The 23,153-nt window shown below is 53.1% G+C and overlaps 1 protein-coding gene across 3 annotated transcripts in view; it reads left to right on the forward strand.

The window, feature by feature from the left end:
• Positions 1-1,580: 1,580 nt before the first annotated feature.
• The window catches only part of STOX1 (storkhead box 1), a 38,048-nt gene continuing 16,475 nt past the window's right edge, over positions 1,581-23,153 (forward strand). The window contains exon 1 of one of the 3 annotated variants that reach the window (XM_008270038.5): positions 1,581-1,997. In XM_008270038.5, coding sequence (XP_008268260.1) covers positions 1,688-1,997 — 310 coding nt within the window. In that variant the 5' untranslated portion in view covers positions 1,581-1,687. The remainder of the gene's footprint in view (positions 1,998-23,153) is intronic. The other 2 variants (XM_008270037.5, XM_002718450.6) reach the window with 2 other exon arrangements.

Raw genomic sequence — 23,153 nt, forward strand, 5'->3', positions numbered from 1 at the left:
GAAACCTGACGTGGCGGTTGTCTGATTTCTACCTGTGTAGCTGGGAAACACTTCCTAATCCAGCTAGCTGCAATTTCTCCCTCTGTGGGGAAAAAAAAAATAGGGGTAACAATAAAGGCCGGGGGTTTGGCACAGCGGTTAGGATGATGCTCGGATGCCTGCATCCTACACCGAGGGGCCTGGCCTCAGACTCTAGGTCCCTGCTGCTGAGCATCCTGGGAGGCAGCAGGTGATGGCTACTGCCACCCATGTGGGAGACCTGGATTCAACTCCAGGGTTCTGGCTTCAGCCTGTGGTGGCCTCCGCTGCTGTGGGCATCTGGGGACTGGGCCAACAGTTGGAAGAGTGCGCTCTCTCTTTCAAATAAAGTGAAAACAGTTAAAAACAAGAAAACAGGTTGAGTATCCCTTATCTGAAATGCTTGGAACCAGAGCTGTTTTTGCATTCAGGATAGTCTCCATCTTGGGAATATTTGCATATACATAAAAGAGTATTCTAAACACAGATTTCATGTTGCACACATAGCCTGGTGGTAATTTCACGCATTTTCACGCCACCTGCATTTTGAATTTAACTCACCAAACGATGACAGGTGTGGAATTTCTGCTTGGAGGCCTCCAGCCAGAGCTCCGAGAGTTTGGAGTCTTGATGCATTTTGGATTCCAGGTTAGGCAACCTGCAGGACGGAACACCGAGCTGTGAAATCAATGCCCCCAGCACTTGATGTTCCCCAAGTGTTGGCTGTTCTGATCACAACCGTCAGTTACCACTCAGTACGGGCAGTAGCTCAACTAATAATGACGGCGAATTGTTACACTGTCGGGGGTGACGATCAGCTGGAGGGTGGGGTGGGGTAGGATAGGGGGATGGAACGACCCCCAGGTCTCGCCTAGCACCTCTGTGGGCTCCCCCTGTAGTTAGCTTCCCAGGACTAAGCACAACGCCTTCCTCCTCTTCCTCACCCAGCGTGTCCTCGCGGTCCCAGGCTCTGATCCCAAGCACCACAGTCGTCCCTCTTTGTTGTGTGAGCGACAAGATCACAAACTTCTTCCTTCTCCCCTGGGGGCTCCCAGGTGGGGCTGTATCTGTCTTTTGCGAATCTCCAGACCACATCGGGCCTGGCGCCCCCGGACCCCGCAACACCTGCCCCCCCCTCCCGGAGTCTGGCTATCCCTGGGCACCACTTCAGACAGGCGGGGGTAAAAGGGTCCCCAACGTAGTCCTTGTAACTGGGACTGTTCTGAGGCCCAGAGAAGGGAACGAGTTGCGTCCTCGGGCTAGGGGCAGAACCAAGACTCACACCTGCGCCTCCTGCCTCCCGGCCCGAGGGGGACCCCTCAGGGGGAGCGACCCCAGTACTGGAGGCTCCGGAACTCCCGGCTCCGCAGCTCGCGCTCTCCAGCGGGTGTGGGCTCCCCCTAAGACAGGCCCAGCAGGCAAGGGGAGCTGCGGGGCGCCTGGGAAGTGAAGGGAGACGCTGGGGGCGGGGGCGGGGCGGCGGCTGGCGTGCGTGGACTGAAGCCGCAGCTGGGCGCGTGGAATCCCCTCGCCCCGGCTCCGCGGGCCGGAGCAGCGGCCGCCCCACCCCCGACTCCGCCCCCTGGAGCCCCGTTCCCCGGGCAGCCGCAGCCGCGCGCAGTCGACCGATCGTCCCGCCGGGCGTGCGGCGCTCCCCGGAGCGCTCGGCATGGCCCGGCCCGTGCAGCTCGCGCCGGGCTCGCTGGCGCTGGTACTGCGCCGGCTCGAGGCGCAGGAGGCGGCGGGGGTCGCCGAGGAGGCTGGCGGTCGCGCGGTCTTCCGCGCCTTCCGCCGGGCCAACGCGCGCTGCTTCTGGAACGCGCGGCTGGCGCGCGCCGCCTCGCGCCTGGCTTTCCAGGGCTGGCTGCGGCGCGGGGTGCTGCTGGTGCACGCGCCCCCCGCCTGCCTGCAGGTGCTGCGCGACGCCTGGCGACGCCGGGCGCTGCGCCCGCCGCGCGGCTTCTGCATCAGCGCGGTGGGTGAGTGCGGGCCGGGTGCGGAGGGACTAGGGGGCGGGCTGGGGGCCGGGTGGCTGCCCCTGCAGCTGGGGTGCTGACGCTCCAGGCCCCGAGGTGCCGCTGGCCGCTTCCCGGGGATCACACAGGCTGCTGCAGGACAGAGTTTCTTCTTAGAAAAGTGAAGTCGGAACAGAGCTAGGGCCAAAAGACGGGGCCCCTATCTGGGTTCCTTGGGAGTGCTTGGAAAGGGTACCGTCGGGGGGTGGCCAGAATCTGCCAAATCCGGGTGTTTTTGTTGTTGTTGTTGGTTTTTCTTTTTTTAAACTACAGACTTGGTGTGAACCACATGTCCGTGATGTACTGGATGGTGTGGTGGTCTTGGTTCAGTCCTAGCAGAAGGTTTGGGGTCGTTAACTGCTTGGGAAAAAGGAATGAGGGGCGCTGCTGACACATCTCATTTCATTACCGGAATAGAGAGGATCTCACCTTTCGCCTTCCCAAGCTAACAGTTTTGCCTGCTTCTCATTGAGCAACTAGTGAGTGGTCGCTGGCTGGGCCCCCAAGCTCAGGGGGCGGTGCCAGGCGCTCCCAGTAACAGCCTGCATCTGTCTGTGGGTTTGGGGGCGCCGTTTGATGGTGTGTTGTCACCAGTTGGGCCAGTTCTGAGTTCTACCGGACGAAACCCTCTTAGTCCATCATTCACCCTCCTCTTCTATGTGAGAAGCAAATAAAAAAAATTTTTTTTTGTTTTAGTCCCCAAGGACCAGGGCGGCCGAGGCACCGGATCCTGGGTATCCTCTGAGAGAGGATGCCTGCACCCGGCCGGGGCCTCAGGCCAGTGGGTGAGCCTTGCCTTCTCACCTCTATGCTGTCTGTCCCAGTCCCAACCCCCCCCCCCCCTGTTTTTTCTTAGGGCCATTGTGAAACCACGATATGCACATTTTGTCTGGTTTCTGGCCCTGGGAGCCATGAACCAGAAGCCTCAGAGTGGCAGGGGCAGGAGTCTTTCAGGCAGGCTGGATGAAAACCTCTTTTCAGTTCTGTGTCCTGTGTTTCTCTGGTTTGAATTAGCAGTTACGTTCTCCAGCCTCCCCCCGCCCCCGCCCCTCTCTGGAGTGTATTGCAGAGGGGAGTGGGACGCCTGGACCTGGCGGTGAAATGAGAGAGGGCTTGTGCCAAGTCAGAGGCAGCTGCGATGCTGCTCCCAGAGTGCTGGCGCAGGGCCCTGGAGGAGGGCTACAGTTCCTCCCCATGGTAAGGGGCGAGGCCGACACCCCTAACGCAAGAGACACACCGACAAAAGTGTGATTTCATGGCAGTTGTACATGGCTCGGGGAAGCCTTCGGAAAGGAAGACCCAGAGACCTGGGCAGAACTGTCCGTTTTTGCACTTAGCTTCCATGGAGAATGGATAGCCGTGCAGGAATGGGGTTGGGTTTGAGCTGGTGTAGCGGACAGTGCGAGTGACTCAGCCAGGCCTGTCTGTGTGGCCTGTCTTGCTCCTGGACACAGGACAGGACCCCTTCGAAATGAGGGGCTCGTTGTCTATCAGATGGGGAAAGTCCGTGGTTTCTTTATGCCCAGCTCTTACAGAGAAAGGCAGGGGAAGGCTAGGGTACTACTTCCAGGGTCTGTGGTTGTCACTGGGGGAAATGCATTCTGGTTTCTAGGACCTGCCTGGGGAAGAAAGGAATTCTTAGTTCTATGGAAAAGGGGAACCTGAGGACAGAGGACGGAGGGGCAAGGGAGGGTAGGGACTGTGTTTGAGGCCCTCCTGCCAGTGCTCCAGTGCTGAGTACTCAGCATGCCAAAGCTGCGTGGGGGTGCAGCCCCCGGGGTCATGACCCCCGACTTGAGTCTCTTGGCAGGAATGATTTTGAAGCTTAACTGAGTCCTGATAGGACTGTGGACGCTTAACAGGAATTTGGACAAGAGCGCCCATTAGGACGTTTTGAAGAGCAAGACGCAGACCAGGGAAGAGAAGAGATAGGTGCGCATACTGGGCAAGAGGGAGTGCTTTTGTTTTGCCTAAGGCTGCTAATTGCCATCCTCCCTTGGGGTCCCAGGGTCAGATCCATGGAGTAGAGGCCCCAGGGCTGTTCTGGGGCTGCTCCTCATTCCCAGAGGGTGGGGAGGCCTGAGAAGCTGCTGTCCCTTAAAGGATTTGGAAGGTTCAGTCTGCTGTCTCCAGCAGCTTGGCTTCCGGAAGGGGCGAAGGAAGGGCTGCCGTGGACTTGCAGGTGCCTGAGCCCAGCTGCTTCGTGACAGAGCCACATGCTAGTAAAGGACACGAAAATCACTGTGGTCTCTCAGTGATTTTTTTTTTAAAGAGTGCATGCTCCCATCCACTGGTTTACTCCCTACATGTACACAATGGCTGGGCCAGGGCCAGGCTTGGGGGCGGAAGCACAAAGCCAGGAACTCTTGTTGAAGTCTCCCACACTGGTGGCAGGAACCCAGTTACATCAGCCGGCACCACTGCCACTCGGAGTCTGCGTTGGCAGGGAGCCGGAGTCAGCCGGGGTGAGCACCTTAACTGCTAGGCTGAATCCCTCCCCCACCCCCAAGGTGCTTTTCAAAGCTCATTTGCTCCTGCATACAAGTGTTTGGACACTGAGCGTTGCTGGTCAGCTCAGACAGAAAATGCAGAGGGCAGGAGGGAGAGCCAGTGCTGTGTTTCACAGGGGACCTGCTCCTGGGCTTCTGGACCAGAGGCTCGTGGGGCCCCTGCAGGCAGGCTGGAGGACGGGAGCCCCTGGCCAGGCCTGAACGTGAGGCTGCAGGAGTTAATGTTTCTCCAAGTTTCCTGCCTTCTCTTTCCCTTACTCTGCTTTCCTCTGCTGAGAAAAACAGTTCCCAGAACTTTCGCTGGAGGACAGGAGCTAACTCTTCTTTTGTGCTCCAGGCTTTAATGGTGTTTTGTCCCTGCCCCCCCACCACTCCCCCTTAGCTAATGACATTAACAAATGAAAGGAGGCATTCTGGGAGCTGGTTGGAGACAGCTGCTTACCCAGCTGAGCCTGGAGGGTGTTGAAGTGTGTGTGTGTTGGGGACACCTGTATTTGTTTGGGAGCCTCTGTGGAGAGGTTACTGGTGGGAGGCCACTTGGGCAAACAAGTTTGCTCCCTTTCTCTGACTTTTATAGCGAGGGGGGGCAGGGGGCGGAGGTCTCTTCCCTCTCACACCCAGCGGGGTCTTGCATCTGCTTGGGACCCTTTTGAGTGTTTCTGTGTCTTTTTTTTTTTTTTTTTTTTTTTTTTTTTTGACAGGCAGAGTGGACAGTGAGAGAGAGAGACAGAGAGAAAGGTCTTTACCGTTGGTTCACCCTCCAATGGCCGCTGCGGCCAGCGCACCGCGCTGATCCGAAGCCGGGAGCCAGGTGCTTCTCCTGGTCTCCCATGGGGTGCAGGGCCCAAGCACTTGGGCCATCTTCCACTGCACTCCCTGGCCACAGCAGAGAGCTGGACTGGAAGAGGAGCAACCGGGACAGAATCCGGTCCCCGACCGGGACTAGAACCCGGTGTGCCGGCGCCTCAAGGCGGAGGATTAGCCTATTGAGCCGCGGCGCCGGCCTGTTTCTGTGTTTTAAGGCACTCAGACTGGCAGGTGCTCCTTCAGGCCCAGAGGGCGTGGCGGGGTAGGAAGCTGTGCTCTGGAGACTGGCCGTCCACAGGGTCTTCTGCATCTCCCAGGGCCGTGCGTGGGTCCCTGAAGCTGCTGCCGCCTTGGCTTCCGTTGGGCAGGAGCAAGCCTGGTGTGTGCTATGAGGGTTACTACAGATCACACAGGTCAGGCTGGCCATGGCGAGGGCCTGGGAGGATATTCCCACCTCTTCCTACCCCCACATCACCTCTGAGTGCTGTCCCCAAGAAGTCAGCCGAGTCGCTGGTGCTCAGTGGGTGTGGAGGCTGCTCCCTGGTCCCTGCTGGCTGTTGCTGGTGTGGGCTGGTTTCCCAGTTTGCTCTGGCAACTGCTCTGGGGGAGAAGGAACAGTGGGGCCTGGCAGGCAGCCCTCTGCAGTGTCGTTCTGACGTGTCCTATGGCTTGGGGACTGGTGAGGAGAACAGGGCGATGGCCCCTCTATTCTGCCGTGTTTCTGAAGTCCAGCCTTCAAGTAGTAGGCCTTCTTGCAGGGCTCCTTAGTTCATGGAGCTTCATAGGCAAAATTTATATTTAGCAAAATGCACAAATCTCAAGTGTCCTGTTTGATGACTTTTCAGTGCATGTGTGTGTGTAATCCAAATTCCTAACAGGGTTTCAGGGTTTAGAATGTTACCATCACTCTGGAAATTTCTCTCTTGCCCCTTCTAGTCACCTCAGAGATAACCCTCAGAGATAACTACCATCCTGACTTTAAAAAAAAAAAAAAATGTTTGAGAAATGGACCTCTGCTGCAGCACTTGTCTTGCCGCGTGGGAAGTCTCCATCCCGTGTTGGAGTGCCTGGTTCAAGTCCAGGTTGCTCTGCTGCTGCTGCCTTTTTAAGATTTATGTATTTGAAAGGCAGAGTTTGAGAGAGGCAGAGAGAGAGAGAAGGGTCTTTAGTCCACCGGTTCACTCCCCAAATGATCACAACGGCCGCAGCTGGGCCAATCCAGAGTCAGGAGCTTCTTCCAGGTCTCCCACAGCAGTGCAAGGCCCCAAGGACTTGGGCCATCTTCCACTGCTTTCCCAGGCCATAGCAGAGAGCTGGATCGGAAGTGGAGCAGCCGGGACTCAAACCGGCGCCCACATGAGATGTTGGCACTGCAGGCAGTGGCTTTACCTGCTATACCACAGTGCTGGCCCTGCTGCTCTGCTTCTAATCTTTTTTTTTTTTTTTTTTTTTGACAGAGTGTATAGTGAGAGAGAGAGACAGAGAGAAAGGTCTTCCTTTGCCATTGGTTCACCCTCCAATGGCCACCACGGCTGGTGCGCTGCGGCCGGCGCACCATGCTGATCCGATGGCAGGAGCCAGGTGCTTCTCCTGGTCTCCCATGGGGTACAGAGCCCAAGTACTTGGGCCATCCTCCACTGCACTCCCTGGCCACAGCAGAGAGCTGGCCTGGAAGAGGGGCAACCGGGACAGAATCCGGCACCCCGACCAGGACTAGAACCCGGTATGCTGGCGCCGCTAGGTGGAGGATTAGGCCTTCTTGCAGGGCCTTCTTGCGGTGCCGGCCTCTGCTTCTAATCTTAATGTACACCCCGGAGGGCAGCAGATGATGGCTCAAGTACATGGGTCCCTGTTATACATGCAGGAGTTCTGGGCTCACCAGCCATAGCTAATATAGAAATTTGGGAAGTGAACTAACAGATGCAGATGTAAGATCTTCTTGTCTGGGGCTGGCATTGTGGTGTAATAGGTTAACCTACCGCCTGCAACACCAGCATCCCAAATGGGTGCCAGTTTGAGTCCTGGCTGCTCTACTTCTGATCCAGCTCCCTACTAATGGCCTGGGAAAGCAGTGGAAGATGGCCCAAGTGCTCGGGGTCTTGCATCCACGTGGGAGACCTGGGGGAAGCTCCTGGCTGCTGGTGTGAGTCTAGCTCAGTCTTGCTGATGTGGCTTTTGGGGAATGAACCAGCAGATGGAAGATTTCTCTCTCCTCTGTGCAGACAGCGGCTTGACCCACTGTACCACAGTGCAAGATTTTTAAAAAGTCCTGTTGGGTTTACACTGAGGAGAGGAATAACTGACTCATAGAGTAGGTTGTATATAGTTTTATGGAACTATTTTCCACAATGGTTGTACCATTTACACTCATACCAACAATATGAAGCAGTTCTGGTTTCTCCACATGTTGGCCTGACCTTTTAATTCAGCTCTGCTGGTGGTATGTAGTCTCACTTGCAGTTTTAATTTGCACTTCGCTGATGACTAATGAACTTAAACACTCTTCTGGGCTTATCACTGTCATGAAGTATATGCTAAATCTTTTGTTCTTCTTAAAAATTAGGTTGTCTTGGCTGGCGCCGCGGCTCACTAGGCTAATCCTCCACCTTGCGGCGCCGGCACACCGGGTTCTAATCCCAGTCAGGGCGCCGGATTCTGTCCCGGTTGCCCCTCTTCCAGGCCAGCTCTCTGCTATGGCCAGGGAGTGCAGTGGAGGATGACCCAAGTACTTGGGAGACCAGGAAAAGCACCTGGCTCTCGGCTTCGGAACCAACGGCAAAAAGGAAGACCTTTCTCTCTGTCTCTCTCTCTCACTGTCCACTCTGCCTGTTAAAAAAAAAAAATTAGATTGTCCTTTTATTGAGAGTCAGAGGGACAGACACAGAGTTCCCTTCCTCTTGTTCGTTATCCAAATTCCCATAATAGCTAGGACTGGGCTGGGGCTAAAGCCAGGAACTCAATCTAGGTCTCTCACATGGGAGGCAGGAACCCAATTACTTGGTCCTTTGCTGCCTTCAAGGTCGCATATTAGCAGGAAGCTGGAGTCAGGAGCCAGAGCTGGGTATTGAACCCAGGTGCTACCAACTGGCATGCAGATGATGTCTTGATCCAGTATCAGTAACTGTGCCAAATGTCTGCTCTGGATTGTCTTAGTATTTAATGGTAGGAGTTTCTTTATATATATCCTGAATATCAGTCCTTTGTTATATATGCCTTGCAAGTACTCATACAGTACAGCCTGCCTCAACTTTTCAGTGGTATCTTTTGGAAAGAAATCTTAGATTTTATGGACATCTAATTTATCCATTCATTTCTTTTTATGGCCTGTCCTTTTTGCCTCCTGTAGAAGAAAACTGCCTAACCCCATACCTTAACTTTTAAAGATATCATTCATGGGGCCGGTGCTGTGGCGCAGTGGGTTAAAGCCCTGGCCTGAAGCACCAGCATCCCATATGGGCGCCGGTTCTAGTCCTGGCTGCTCCTCTTCCAATCCAGCTCTCTGCTGTGGCCTGGGAAAGCAGTAGAAGATGGCCCAGGTTCTTGGGCCCCTGCACCCATGTGGGAGACCTGGAAGAAGCTCCTGGCTTTGGATCGGCACAGCTCCTGCTGTTGCGGCAATCTGGGGAGTGAACCAGCAGATAGAAGACCTCTCTCTGTCTCTACTTCTCTCTGTAACTCTTTCAAATAAATAAAATAAATCTTTTTAAAAAAAGATATCATTCGTATGACATAAAAGTAACCATTTTAGAATGTATAAATAAGTTTTTTGTAGTATATTCACATTACAATGGTAATGGCAACTACTATTTCCAGAAAGTTTTCATCACCCCAAATAGAAACCCTGTACCATTCACAGCCACTCTTCACTCCATTCCTGCCTGCCCACATCTCCTGCTTACCAATAATCTGTTTTGTCTCTGTTTTCCTATCCATTTCCTATTCATTTCATATATATGGAATCACATAATATGTAGTCTTTTGTTTCACTTAAGTTTTTTTTTTTTTAAAGATTTATTTGAAAGGCAGAGTTAGAGAAAGGTACACAGAGAGAGAAGTCTCCCATCAGCTGGTTCACTCTCAATGGCTGCAATGGCTGGAGCTGAGTTGATATGAAGTCAAGAGCCAGGAACTTCTTCTGGGTCTCCCATGTGGGTGCATGGGCCCATAGCAGAAAGCTATGGATCAGAACTTGAACTGACACCCATCTGGGATGCTGGCACTTTAGGCCAGGGCTTTAACCTGCTGCAGCACAGCGCCAGCCCCTCACTTAGTGTTTTGAGGCTTTGTCCTTGTTGTGTCATGAATAAATTTCATGAATATGCTTCACTTAGTATGTCTGAATACCATTTCTTTGTATGGATGAAGATCAGTTCATCAGTGGATGTCCTTTCTGGTTATTTCTACTTTTGTGCACTACCAATAATGCTACAGTGAATATTTGTTGATGAGTTCATGTGTGGATATGTAGTTTTATTCTTGGGTAGGTTCCATTTGGTTAATTTTTTATTTTTAAAATTTTTATTCACTTGAGTCTCACAGATACAGAGAGAGAACAAGTGCTTCCATCCACTGGCTCCGTCCCCAAAAGCTGTCAAGAGCAGTGTCCCCAAATATAGGAGCTGAGGACTCAATCCAGTCTCCCACATGGGTGGCAGGAACCCAAATACTCAAGTCATCACTCAAGATCTGTAATAGCAGGAAGCCAGAGTCAGGAACCAGCGGCATCAAACCCAAGCACTCCGATATGGTACACAGACATCCTAACCAGTGTCTTAACCCCTATGCCAAATGCCCAGTCTTTTTTTTTTTTTTTAATGTTTAATGTTTGAATGTTTTAATGCATATCTTCCTTTGTTACAATAGCTGCTTTGAAATCTTTTTGAGTCCAACATGTGGGTCATCTCAGGGTCCCACTCATTGGTTAGGCTTTTTTTCCTGTGTCTGTGTTGCACACTTAGCTGCATTGTGTCTCTGATGATGTTAATGTGTTGTAGACACTCTAGATTGCTGTGTTCCCCTGTGGAGTGCTAAGGTTTTTGGTTTATCAGACAGTTAGTTAGCTTGAGTGGACTCAAAACTCTGTCTTTGCTGCTACAAATGGCAGCTGAAATTTCTGTCCCATTCTTTTAGCTTAAGGGAAGCTGCTTGTGCCCTGTGAGTGCTTGGTTTTGGTTCAGCAGTTGCAGCAGGCCAGCAGTACATGCAGAATTGAGGGTTTCACCTGTCTGGCTTTATCTTTGCCAGCACCTCTCTGCCACTTTCCAGCTGTCGTAACCTCTCCAGACTGTCCTTAGATTCTTTAAACCTGTAAAATTGTGGGTTCCTACCAAAGTGTTGGCCTCCTACTGGGACCTGCCCTTAGCTGAAGAACTACCAAAAGGGGAACTTACTTGCCAGGTGCTGTTCCCTTCCAAAGAGGACATCTCTTCTCCCTTCCCCGCCATCTTTGATTTCAACTGGTTTTGGTTATCTTCAGTACTTTTAGGTAATGGACTTTTGTTCAAAGTTTATAGTGTTATTTGCAAAAGGATTGGTCTAAAAACATCTCGTCTACCTCTGTTGGAAGCAAAATCACATAAATTATTGTTTTCTTTTTAAAAAAATATTTATATGGGCCGGCGCCGTGGCTCAATAGGCTAATCCTCCACCTTGCGGCGCCGGCACACCGGGTTCTAGTCCCGGTTGGGGCGCCGGATTCTGTCCCGGTTGCCCCTCTTCCAGGCCAGCTCTCTGCTATGGCCAGGGAGTGCAGTGGAGGATGGCCCAGGTGCTTGGGCCCTGCACCCCATGGGAGACCAGGAAAAAGCACCTGGCTCCTGGCTCCTGCCAGGATCAGCGCGGTGCGCCGGCTGCAGCGGCGGCCATTGGAGGGTGAACCAACGGCAAAGGAAGACCTTTCTCTCTGTCTCTCTCTCTCACTGTCCACTCTGCCTGTCAAAAAAAAAAAAAAAAAAAAAAAAAAAAAAAAAATTTATATGGGCCGGTGCTGCAGCTCAATAGGCTAATCCTCTGCCTGTGGCACCAGCACCCCGGGTTCTAGTCCCGGTCGGGGCACTGGATTCTGTCCCGGTTGCCCCTCTTCCAGGCCAGCTCTCTGCTGTGGCCCGGGAGGGCAGTGGAGGATGGCCCAAGTCCTTGGGCCCTGCACCCGCATGGGAGACCTGGAGAAGCACCTGGCTTCTGGCTTCGGATCAGCGCGGTGCGCCGGCTGCAGTGGCCATTGGAGGGTGAACCAATGGCAAAGGAAGACCTTTCTCTCTCTCTCACTGTCCATTTTGCCTGTCAAAAAAATATTTATATATTTGAAAGTCAGAGTTATGCAGAGAGAGAGAGAGTTCTTCCATCCGCTGGTTCACTCCTCAATTGGCCGCAACAGCTGGAGCTGTGCCGATCTGAAGCCAGGAACCAGGCGCTTTCTCCAGGTCTTCCCACATGGGTGTAGGGGTCCAAGGACTTGGGCCATCTTCTACTGCTTTCCCAGGCCATAGCAGAGAGCTGGATCGGAAATGGAGCTGCCAGGACTCAAACCGGTGCCCATATAGGATGCCGGCACTATAGGCAGCAGCTTTACCTGCCACACCACAGCGCCAGCCCCTGATTATTTTCCATTCGTGTCTTTCCCCTTTGCAAATGCCACTTTTTTTGGGGGGGGGTAAGATTTATTTCAAAGGCAGAGTTAACAGAGAGACAGGGGGTGGGGATCTTCCATCTGCTGGTTCACTTCCCCAAATGGCTGCAACAGCTGGCACTGGGCCAGATTGAAGCCAGGAACCAGGATTGCCATCCTAAGTCTCCCACCTGGGTGGCAGGAACATCCACCTGGTTCCTGAGCACATTGAGCCTGGAGCTGGACTGGAATCAGAGTGGCCAGGACTTGAACTGGCACTCTGGTGTGGGATGTGGGGATTCCAACCATTGGCCTAACCTGCTGTGCCACAGCGCCTGCCCCTAAAGTGGCATTCTGGTGGTGGGAAATGTGTAGGTTAATGTTTGAATAACTGGGGACTGTAGCCTAGCTTAGCTGATGCGTAATACCATCACACTTCCCTTCAGCCAGACCTGGGTGCTGTCTCTGAACAGGCTGAGCTCTCACACAGGCTGTGTTTGCGTGCCTTTCTCCTACTGGGTCCCAGAGACCTGTGCCTTGTGGGGTCCTGGCTCCCCCACATACTGCTGTTAGCAGTCTCGCGTCGCTGGGCCTCACTTACCTGTCTGCTGCTCCTCGAGGATAGAGGTCCCTGCCCGGTGCTGGGCCACAGAAAGTGAGCTGCATCCCCCTTGCCTGGGCCTGTTTAGGACTTTTGTTACATGAGTACGCAACACTTTGCGAGCTTTAGCCTCGCTTCCAAACTACATGGGAAGCTTCCAGGATCTAGGCCCATAAGGCAGGGTGTTACGGCTGTCACCAGTAAATGGTGAAGCTGGTTTTGTTCATGAAGTGTAGGTACGTAGTAGGTACGCTTTCTCTGTTCTTTCCCTGTCCACTTGCAGGGGGAGCTGCAAGGCCCTTGAGCGCACCGAGCCTTTAACCCCAAGTGCCCACGTTGACAGGCCACCTGCCTCTGACAGTGGTGTTGCCTTCCTGGCGCTGCGTGGTGCCTTCCACAGATGCCCACCCTTCCACAGCGCCCGGTGCTCCACACGCCCTCTGCCGTGCCTGAGATGCCACCCTCGCTGCCTGCCGTCCCCAGCTCTCACCCCTGCTCAGTGTGGTCTCAGCCGGAGGTGGGGGCGCCTGGATTCCCCTTCTTCCTGCCCCTGCTGTGTGGTGTTCGATGGGGCGTGTCAGCTTCTCGCACCTGCCTCTTCCCCATCTGAAAAGCAAGTCCAGTTTCCTCTGCCGAGAGATCACACAATACTAAGTACATGGTGTTTGCTAATGGTTTAATTAGATTTGACTTTGAGAAGTTGCATTGTGGTAAAATCGACATCACATATAATGTACCATTCCAACCACAAGTATGCAGATCAGCGTCACTGAGCAAGCTTCTCCACCATCCATGTCCATAACTTTTTCATCTTGCAAAACTGAAACTCTCTACCCATTCGCCAGTAGCTTCCCATTCTTTCTTCCCTCTGCTTTCCAGTACCCACCGTTCTGTTTGTCTCTATGAATGTGACTCTTCCAAGTACCACATCTCAGTGAGACCGCACGGTCTGTGTCCTTCCGTGACTGGCACTTAGCACAGTGTCTTCAGGATTCGTCTGCGTCGAACCTTGTCAGCTTCAGAATTTCTCGTGTGCTCATCGTCTTCCTTTTGAAGGCTGAATCCTATCCCACTGCCTGTATACGCCGTCCTGTTCATCCTTTGATCCATCGATAGACACGTAGGTCGCTTCCCTCTGTGGTCTGTTGTGAATAACACTGCTGTAAACGTGGGTGTACCCGTGTCTCCTGGAGTCCCCACTTTCAATTCTTTTGGATATATTACCAGAAGTAGAATTGTAGGATCATTTGGTAATTGTCATGTTTTCAGGGACTGCCATACTGTGTTTTGGTAGGGGCTGAACCATTTTACATCCCCACCAACAGTGCATGCAAGGGATTCTGTTTTGCCACATCCTCACCAACACTTATTTTTCATTAAAAAAAAATGTTTTTTGTTTATTTAATTTGAAAGGCAGAGAAAAAAAAAGATCTCCCATTTGCTGGTTTGTTTCCCAAATAGCTTGCAAGAGCTGGGGCTGGCCACACCAAAACCAGGAACCCAAATACTGGGCCATCACGTGCTGCCTCTCCAGGCGTGCATTACCAGGAGACTGGAAACAGAGGTGAAGCTGGGACTCAAACCCAGGTACTCCAACATGGGATGTGGGCATCCCAGTGGTGTCAACCACTTTGCCAAACATCTGCTCATTTTTTTCTTAAGTTATGTATTTGAGAGTCGGAAGGGAGGAGTGAGGGTGGAAAGGAGATCCAATACATCGGTTCATTCCCGAGATGCCCACAACAGCTGAGGCTGGGCCGAAGCCGGGAGCAGGGAACTCAGGAACACTATTTCGGCCGTCACCTGCAGCCTCACGGTGTCCGCATTAGCAGGAAGCTGAGTCAGGAGCCGGAGCTGGGAATCAAGCCCAGGAACTCTGATGTAGGGCGTGGGTGTCTCAACGACCAGGCCAAAGCCTGCTCCCAGCACTTCTTTTGACAGTGGTCATCCTTATGGGTATAGAGGATTTTTTTTTTTTTAGCCCTTTTTTCAACACTTAGAAGAAAATTATTCCGAGTCATCCTTGAGATTTGGACACTTCCATACTTCGCTCTTCTACCAGGGGTGGACGGCCCACAAGGTTCTGAGGTCACTTCCAGGCTGCCTTCTCCTGGTTTGTTTTTAACACCTTGCTCACCTTCCTTCTCTCCTGTAGCACAGTCAGCCTTTTTAGTGTCCTCATGAGCCTCACGTGTCTGACTGCTGAAGAACATCAGTGCAAAATTATTTCCAATTACAGGCAGCAAAGCAGACTTGGGAAGTCCTTGAAGCTTCCAGATCATCCAGGACCCCTCCGTGAGCGAAGAAACCGCGAGTTCCGGTCTCTGTTCTGCCACTTATTAGCTGTGTGACCTTGAGCTAGCTCCCCAGCCCTTCTCAGCTTCCCTGTCACGGGCACAAGTGAGGACGGATAGCAACCTTGCGGGTTGTTTGGAAGACAAGGTCCCCGCGAACACTCCACCTGGACCTGGCGCCGAGGACTGCCGGGAAAACACCAGACCCACGGCAGTCTCCCCGGTCTGGACGGAGATAGCCCGTCTCCACTGGGGCCGTGCTATTTGGCTTGGCGCATATTTGTCTTTCTGTCCTGTCCTCCCTGTTATATTGCAGCCTCCCCAGTGCCAGTTGCAGCCACAGCCATCGGTTGCCCTGCACCTCAGCCCAGAGCCCACGGGGTGCTTGGGGCTGTAGCAAGAGCCCCGCACGGGAGTCCCAATGCCAGAGCTTGGAGCCAACCCTGCTGCCAAGTTGCTGGGAGCCTTCCTGCCAGACATCTGGGCCTTTGGCTTCTCGGCTGCCAGCAGCTTCCTGCCCACGTGGGCTCTGTTGACTGCCTGAGTCTTCCCCACTTCTGGCGAGACACTGGCTTCAGCCGGGTCAGCCGCGCCCCCGCCCCGAGTCACCTGTGTCACGAGGTCCGGCCCAGAGAAGAACAGGCAGAAGCTCCCACCGAAGTTGCTTAGGATGTTTCCCACAAAGAGGGACGCTACACCCTCCCCTTGCTACCAGCCCGCACATCTTGATTCTTTAGTGCCATTCTCCCTGAAGCAACAGCTGTTGATGTGACCACTCCACGCTGCTGCTTCCTTGCACATTCATTTGTTAGGTGTGCATTGAGCACAGCCTGGGAGCCAGGTGGACGTAAAGGTCATCCACAGTCAGAGACAGTTGTAGAAGGACAACTGACCAGGAGCCTGCTGGTGTATGTGCGTGCGCAGGGAAGGCTCCCTGGAGGAAGTGATGCCTGTACTAAGATATGAAGAATGAGTAGATAGATATTAGCTTAGTGAGAAGCACATTTCAGGTAGACACGGAGAACATGTGTCCCACGTGTAAAAATACTCGTGAAAAATTGTGAGCTCCTGAGCACACCCCAGCAGGGGGCAGTGGGTGGGCAGTGGCACAGAAGAGGGGCTGGCCTGTGAGAGGCCTTGACTGCAGGGTATGGATTTGAGTCTGAGGCCACCAATGAGATTCACCCAGTAAGCTGCATGTGTGTGACCACATCTGTAATTGCGTTTACGTGGGACGCCTGATAGACACTTGCCAGCCTTGTGTGTGCATTACTTCCATCCAGACTGTCTCCTGCTTTTGCCTGCAGCCGCAGAGGCTTCCACATTTGATGTGTGGGAATTTATAGGTCGGTGCTTGCTAACTGGCGGATCTGACAGGTGAGTAAGGCTGTCACCTGCAGAAAGAGCCAGGCAGGACGCCCAGGGCTTTATCTACCGTCACGAGTCGTCTCAATGACCAGCCTCTCATCTGGTCCTCAGGGGGTGGTGGGCATCCCACCTGCCTTCTGTACTTTACAGAGTTGGTGTCAAGCTCAGATGAGACACCGTCTGTGATAGTGCTTCCAAAAGTATGCAGCAAACGGTGCAGACACTAGGATGTCTTTACATTTATTTGTTTCTTCTTCAATTTCTTTCGTGGGTTTTAAAAAGAGGTTTATTTATTTATGGTTTGAAAGGCAGGGGTCACCAAACTTTTTCTGTAAAAGGCCAGATGGTAAACGTGTTCAGCTTTGCCAGTCACGGGGACCATGCTTCTTGCAATTTGACCTTCTGTGCCTTGCACTTGTCTAGAAACATGGACTTGTAAAGCTAGGATTCTTCCATGTCCCTTTGAAAAAAGCCAGCACAGGAGGTGGCTGCCCTCTTCTCAGGCAAAACAGACTATATAAATAAATCTTAAAAAACAAAACAAACAAACAAAAAAAACTTGCACTTATCAGAGTCCAAGTTGCTCCGCCCCCCAAGTGGGTGCTTCTGGTTTCCGCCAAGCTGGAAGCTCTTTAGCAAACTTCAAGGCTGCTTTTCAAAAAGGCTCCTGGCTGCTAACCCTGTCAGACACACCCCAGAAGCCTGCCTTGGTCTGGAAACCTCCCCTTCTCACACTGTCTTGGCACCATCTTCTCTTAGGCAAACATCCGGGCACCAGGGCTTGCTCTGTCTCCCCCACATGCCTGTAGTCTGATAAAAGTTTCAGGCCTGCATTTTGATGACAAGAGCCCCAGAACCCCAAGGTCACAAGACATCTGTGCCATCTTCAAGTGGCACAAAGCAAGGGTCACCCGGGACGCTCTTTGCAGTCTCTTGGAAAGTCTCTGCAGCTTTTCCTGCCCGGACAGCACCTCCCCAGCACTGGGGACAAAGCGTGTAACCTGCGGACGCTTTCAGATCCACTTCCCGTGGGGGAACACAGCACACAGTACAAAGCCGCGCTGTAACTGCTCTTCCCCACACCACCCCTGCCGTTTCACACAAACTCCTGGCAGTCACACCAAGCGTTTAGAGAGCAAAAATTCCACCTGCCGGGAGAAGCTGTTTGCCCCCCTGGTAGGAAATCCAGAAGTGGAGCAAAATGCAGAACCCCAGGGCCCGTTGCCCACGGTCTTTTATTCTCCCTTCCCCCGCAGGTCGTGGGGACCTGCATCCGACGGGGCTCTCAGCATTCAAGGCTCTCCCCGATTTTCCTCATATAAAGAAAGGGGTCAGGGTTGCTCCTCTTGGGAGAGTGACATCAGCTGGGATAGAAATGGAGCTAAGGATCAGAGGGAACAAAGAATTTTCTCCAAAAGAGAAAGCCGGACACCTTCCCTGCAGCGCCGAGCAGATGGGTCTCCGTGTGCGTAGACTTGATCTAGCTGTAGCTGCCCATTAGGAGACAGCGACCTAAAACCCCGTGCCCCACCTAACGCCCACCTTTAACAATTTCTGGATCCCTTTCCTTCCCACCTGGAGGAGAGTAAAATCCAAAGGTGCCGCTAGGGCTATGTTTTCTCAGCCTCTGGCTGCTAGCTGGCTGGCTCACCAGCTTCCCAGTCTTTGCGGGAGGTCTTGCGCTGGGTCCTGTGGCCACGGCTCAATCCTGTGAACCTTTCTAGTAAACCACGTGCCAAACAGGGCCCGTCATCCTCTGTAACTCCATCATCCGCCCTAATAGTCACCTTTGTTAGTTCTAGTCTGAATGCATACATGAGGTGTTACTGACACCACAAAATAGCAGAGAGTTGTGTAAATTAATTCTAACTGCCCAGGCACCGCTTGGCCCAGTGCTTGCCCTGGGGGGCTCTGTGATGAAAGCCAGATGGGAAAACCTCCAGCTTGGGTTGTCAGACACTCCCGTAGGTGAGGGCCAGAGAAAAACAGATTTTCTTTGCTTGTACGCAGGAGCAGGAGGCAGCTGCTTCCCTGTCCTCTCCTGGGAAGATTTCTTGGAGACCAAGTAGCCAGGACCCCGGCCTCTCCCTCTAGCCTTTTGGGATATAAATACATCTCTCCAAGAGACGCTGAGCCTCATTTTCCCTTGACATGTAAACACGCCCTCAGAATTCCGCCAGTGTCTTTGTGGCCTCTCACAGTATAGTTGTAAAATAACAGAGCCCAGGAGCCCGAGTTTGCAGCAGAGTTTATCCAGAACTTCCCAACTAACTCTTCAAAGATGCTGCTTCTCTCAGTGGAGGGACTGTCAGGCTGTGTGTGGGCTGCGACATGGGGCTGTGAGCTGGATCCAAGAGATTGCTGCTATGGTTCCAGGCACTGGGGGTATGGGGAGCCCGAGGAATGGAGAAGTAAGCTCGCTTTGAGACAAGCTTGGGCGACTGGGGAATGGGGGTACCGTCTGGTGGGCCCTTAGGGGAGGGGATATTCCACGAGTGAAAGGAGAATGTTCATCTTAGGTGCAGAAAAAGGAGCATGAGTGTGCTGGAGAGGCCAGCAGCCAAGAAGCAAGTGTATTTAAAGATGTCGGATCTTCTGGGCTGAAACCCAAGAGAGAGAGGAAAAGAGAGAGTGTCTGGAGCATGTGAGGCCGGGGGAGAGGTCAGCCTCTGCAGGTGGACCTCGTGTGCTGGCCTGGACACCCTCGGGGAAGGCCTTCCTGATGCCCTGGGGCAAAGGTGCAGTAGTGGACGGCTCCGTCCACTGCCGGGAGCAGGGGTCAGGCGGCCCTCCCACTTCGCCCTCAGAGCTGCTGGTCTCCTGCAGTAGTTCTCTAAGGCAATGATTTTGGAAAATACGCTGTCCTGCTGAGCTGCAGTCACATCTGCCCAGGTGTAGCACAAAGTCTGAGAATTCCCAGCCCTGTGGTTGAACCCTGTTGGTCTTTAGCGTTTCCAGCAGCCTAGAAGTGCTTCTTGGGTAAAGCTACATTTACATGACTTGTTTCCCTGGAGTGGCTTTTATCTTTTAAAAGTCAGTATTTTAAAAGAGGCTAGAAGAGTCTGTAATCAACTTGAAAGCAGCGGAGCAGGGCAGACAGTCTGGGGGACTGTGAAAGAGACCATTGATGCAGAAACGCCGTGATGCCTTCCAGATTGGGCAAGAGCTGGCATCCGGCTGAGGGGCCTGGGGACCTCCTGTGGGCATGGACAGCCCCTCGTCCTGACTCAGGAGCAAACCCCATTCATTGCTCTGCGTCCAGTGAGCCCCATTCCCCATCAGTAGGACAGAAGCAGGCAGGCTGCGGTGTCTCTCATGCTTTCTGCCAGGCGTATGCGTTTGCGTCTAGTCTGGCGGCAAAAGACAGCATTACGTGTTTACCTCCTAAGGCACAGTGGGGCCTGCTCCCAGCCCCTGTCCCCACAGAGCCCTGCTTCCTTGGAGCCACCCACTTCCATGAAAATCCGAACAGCCCCTGGGCTGGGCTGTGTCCGGGCGCTTTCATCAGATGCCAGGGATTACCCACTCCTGAAATATAAGTAGTGGGGTGACTCATGGCTTGCCTCTGCAAGTGCTGAATTATCCCTGCAGTGATGCCCAGGGTGCTATTTGCTTATTGTCCCCGTTCTACAAGACAGCCTCTCAGGAGAGGTTGATAGGCGCCCACCTGTTCTGTGACCGGCTCTGACAGTTCTTACCCTCCCCATGCAGTGAGGTAGTTCTGCCCCGTCCAGCGGGAAGTGCCCGCCGTGACCTTTCCCAAGCTCTGAGCTAGCCGTCCTAGTGGGAGCTTCTGCATCTGTTCTCCGAGCCTGTGCATCGTAGATGGGGCCTGGCTGGCGTGTGAAGCCGTGGGAGCCCTGGCCCCCTTTTCTGTAAGCGACCGTCCGTGTGGCACTCTCTCCAGCACAGCATTAGCGTGCTGAAAGCACCTAGTGGTGGGCAAATCTGGAAGCGCGATCAAGCCCTTCTGCTCACGGCAGGACCCGTGAGTGGGTAATAGAGGTCAGGTCACTTGACCAGGTGTTTCGGTCACAGATACTTTTTGCCGCAGAATAGAAAGCCTTGTAAAAATGGCATGAAAGAACTGGAACACGCGAGGAGGAGCAGATCCGCCTCACGTGACGAGAAGTATGAAGGGAAGCAGCCTGGGGGGGAGTCCAGCCCGGCAAGGCTTGCTCAGAGACTGGGGCTCCCTCTGTCTCTCCGTTTTGCCTTCCCGAAGGGGTGGCCTTTTGACATTGTGCTTGTCACCTCTGAGCTACACAATGACAGCCTCTTCTTCAAAAAAGATGAAGAAAGGGTCTTTAAAAGTCAGGAAAAAAGAAAAACAACTGTCACTGGCCACACGTGTGTGGCGTGTCTGCCGCTGTTCAGTGCACCTGGGGACTGCTGGGTGGGCTGTCCCTCCTCCTCCGCGCTGGAGGAGGATGAGGGGAGCGCTGACTGGGAACGTGTGTGGCATGGGCCTGCATTCCTTGCCACCAGGAGTCACAATAAAACAGTACTCTATAGGAGATGCTTCTCACAGACAGAGCAGGGCTGTAGGATTTGCCAGCATGAACCGGTTTCTCCCAGGCGAGGAGGTGGTCATGGTTGGGACAGGTGTCTGTGCAAGTAGGCTATAGGAATTGAGAAAAGTCAGGAGTGGCCAAGAAATCCCATGCACCTGCCCAGTGCCCCATAAGAAAAACTCCAGGTACTAAGAACAATGTAGAACAGGAGTGATCAAGGTTACTATCCCTCCTTTGGGGAAAGAAAATGTTCAAGAGTGCTAATGTCAGTGGAAGGAATGTCATATCTTATTGAAGATGTTCTAGATGTTTTCCTGCCATATAGTTTAGGCAAGATACTGTTCATATTGAGCAATCGAGGTCATTGATAAATACTCAAAGCACACAGTCAGCGGAAATGGAGGATTTGAGCCCAGGTCCATCTCATCAACTCCAGGGCCCCTTTTTAATCCTGTGCCATCTTGGCTTCCCCAGTGCCCCACAGGGACAAGTTTGGCTCTTCTTCCTCATGCTGGTCCTGCCTGGGCACTCAGAAATGTCTGAGAAGAGCATTCAGGTGGGAGGCCCAGGAATACGGAGAATTGCCAGCTGTGGGTTTGTTCTTACTGCCCTCTGGCCATTGCTCTCCCACTGGGAGCTGAAACCTCTTCAGGGCAAGAACTGTGCTCTCTTTGCTGTTGCATTCCTGGAAACTGGCATAAAGTAGGTACTCGATAACTATGTGCTGGGAAAGGGCTGACTGAGGGCTGTGCCCTTGGAACGGCGGGGCCCTGTGAGTGCCGAGGCTGAGCTTCCATAGCCACCCGCTGCGTGCTGCTTCAGTGGTGCAGGTGAGGGGGAGAGAACGTAGTTCCAGCTGAAGAGATCAGAGGATCGTTCATGGGAGAGCCACTCGGCATTGGAGCCCATCTCAGATAATGGGATTTTGAAACAGAAGAGTGCTGTGGGCTCACAAAACGCAGATAAGGTCGCAGGCGGGAAGGGGCAGGCTATTCAGGGAGGGAAGTCACAGCTCAAGGGGAACAGTCATTGTTACCAAGAGAAAAGCAAAGGAGCTGTCAAATGTGCTTGGGAAACATCACATCAGGTTGTTTGTTCCAGCAGTTCTCAGAGCCTTAAGCGGCCTTGGGACCCCTCTTCTGGCGGCATATTTCATGGAATGAGTGTTGCATGTTTTGAGAAATGCTGGCCCCAGCTCAGCCCCACGTGGAGAGGCAAGAGAGATGGCTTCCTCGGGCCCACAGAACAGAATCTGGATTTGCAGCCCTGGTGCTCCAGGTCGGGTAGCTTGACCCCCCGCGGAGGGCTTGTCTGTAATGACAGCTTTAAAAGAAGAATGTTACAGGGAAACTTTATCTACTTGGCACGGCACTGTCTCCCGCAGTTTTGTACAGTGGTATTTTATAAGGCACCTGGATGACTACCGGAGGTCAGGGCTGCCAGTCGCTGTCACTGCCACTGTGTGGCCTCCAGAGTCCTAGGAGATGGTGACAGATATGGGTTCCAGTTTGTCTGAAGGGCCACAGCAGTGCCCAGCCATTTTCAGGGAGATACTGGGACCAGGGCAGATCACAGCCCGTGCCCTCCCCTTAGCTATCCCTGTACCTCACCTGTGGCGCAGCACCCTGAAATGTTCCCCCAAAGACACCACGCCCTGATCCCTGGGACCCATGCCCTTATCTTACATGGCAAAAGGGACTTTGCAGATGTAATTAGATTATGGACTTCACATCAGGGGGGCTGCTGTGGGTTGTCAGGGGACCCAGTCAGTCAGAGACGTTCACAATGCCATTGTCACCCCAGGCAGCATCTCTCAACACGTGGCCTTGGGACTCGTTTTATTCCAGAGCATTTCACATGAGTCCTTAAAAACAGAATTGTCTCTGGCTAGGGGCAGGAGGGCAAGTCAAGCAGAATCCAAGTGTGAGAAAGATTCAGTTTTGTCTCTGAAGGGACAACAGGCTAAGAAACGCAGGTCCCTTTGAGTTGCTGAGAGAGGCAGCTGTCTGCCTGCCACACTGGAGCCGGGATGTTCTCCATCCTCAGTCCTGTGACCATAAGGAACTGAATTCTGCCAGAAACCTGAATGAGCATGAAATCGAGTTGCTTCTCCCAGCTGCCCTGGGTAAGAGCCCAGGCTGGCCAACGCTGCCTGCCAAGCTGTTATCCACAGTGCAGAGCAGCCAGCAAAGCCACCCGACTGCTGACCTGTAGGCTGTGAGATAGTAAATTTGTGTTGTTTTTAAGCCACTAAGTTTGCAGTCAGTGATTTCAGCAGCCACAGAAAACTGACACACTTGGGTAAAGTCTTGAAATACATCCAAAAGGAGAAGTCTTGAAGGAGAAATGAGGTTGGAAAGGGGCACCGTAGGGCCTAACGTGCTTTGGGACTGAGTATGGATCCGTATTTTAAAAACCA

Source organism: Oryctolagus cuniculus, chromosome 15, assembly GCF_051225735.1.
Source record: "Oryctolagus cuniculus isolate XC-2025 breed Fujian yellow rabbit chromosome 15, ASM5122573v1, whole genome shotgun sequence".
In the NCBI taxonomy this organism is placed as follows: Eukaryota; Metazoa; Chordata; class Mammalia; order Lagomorpha; family Leporidae; genus Oryctolagus; species Oryctolagus cuniculus.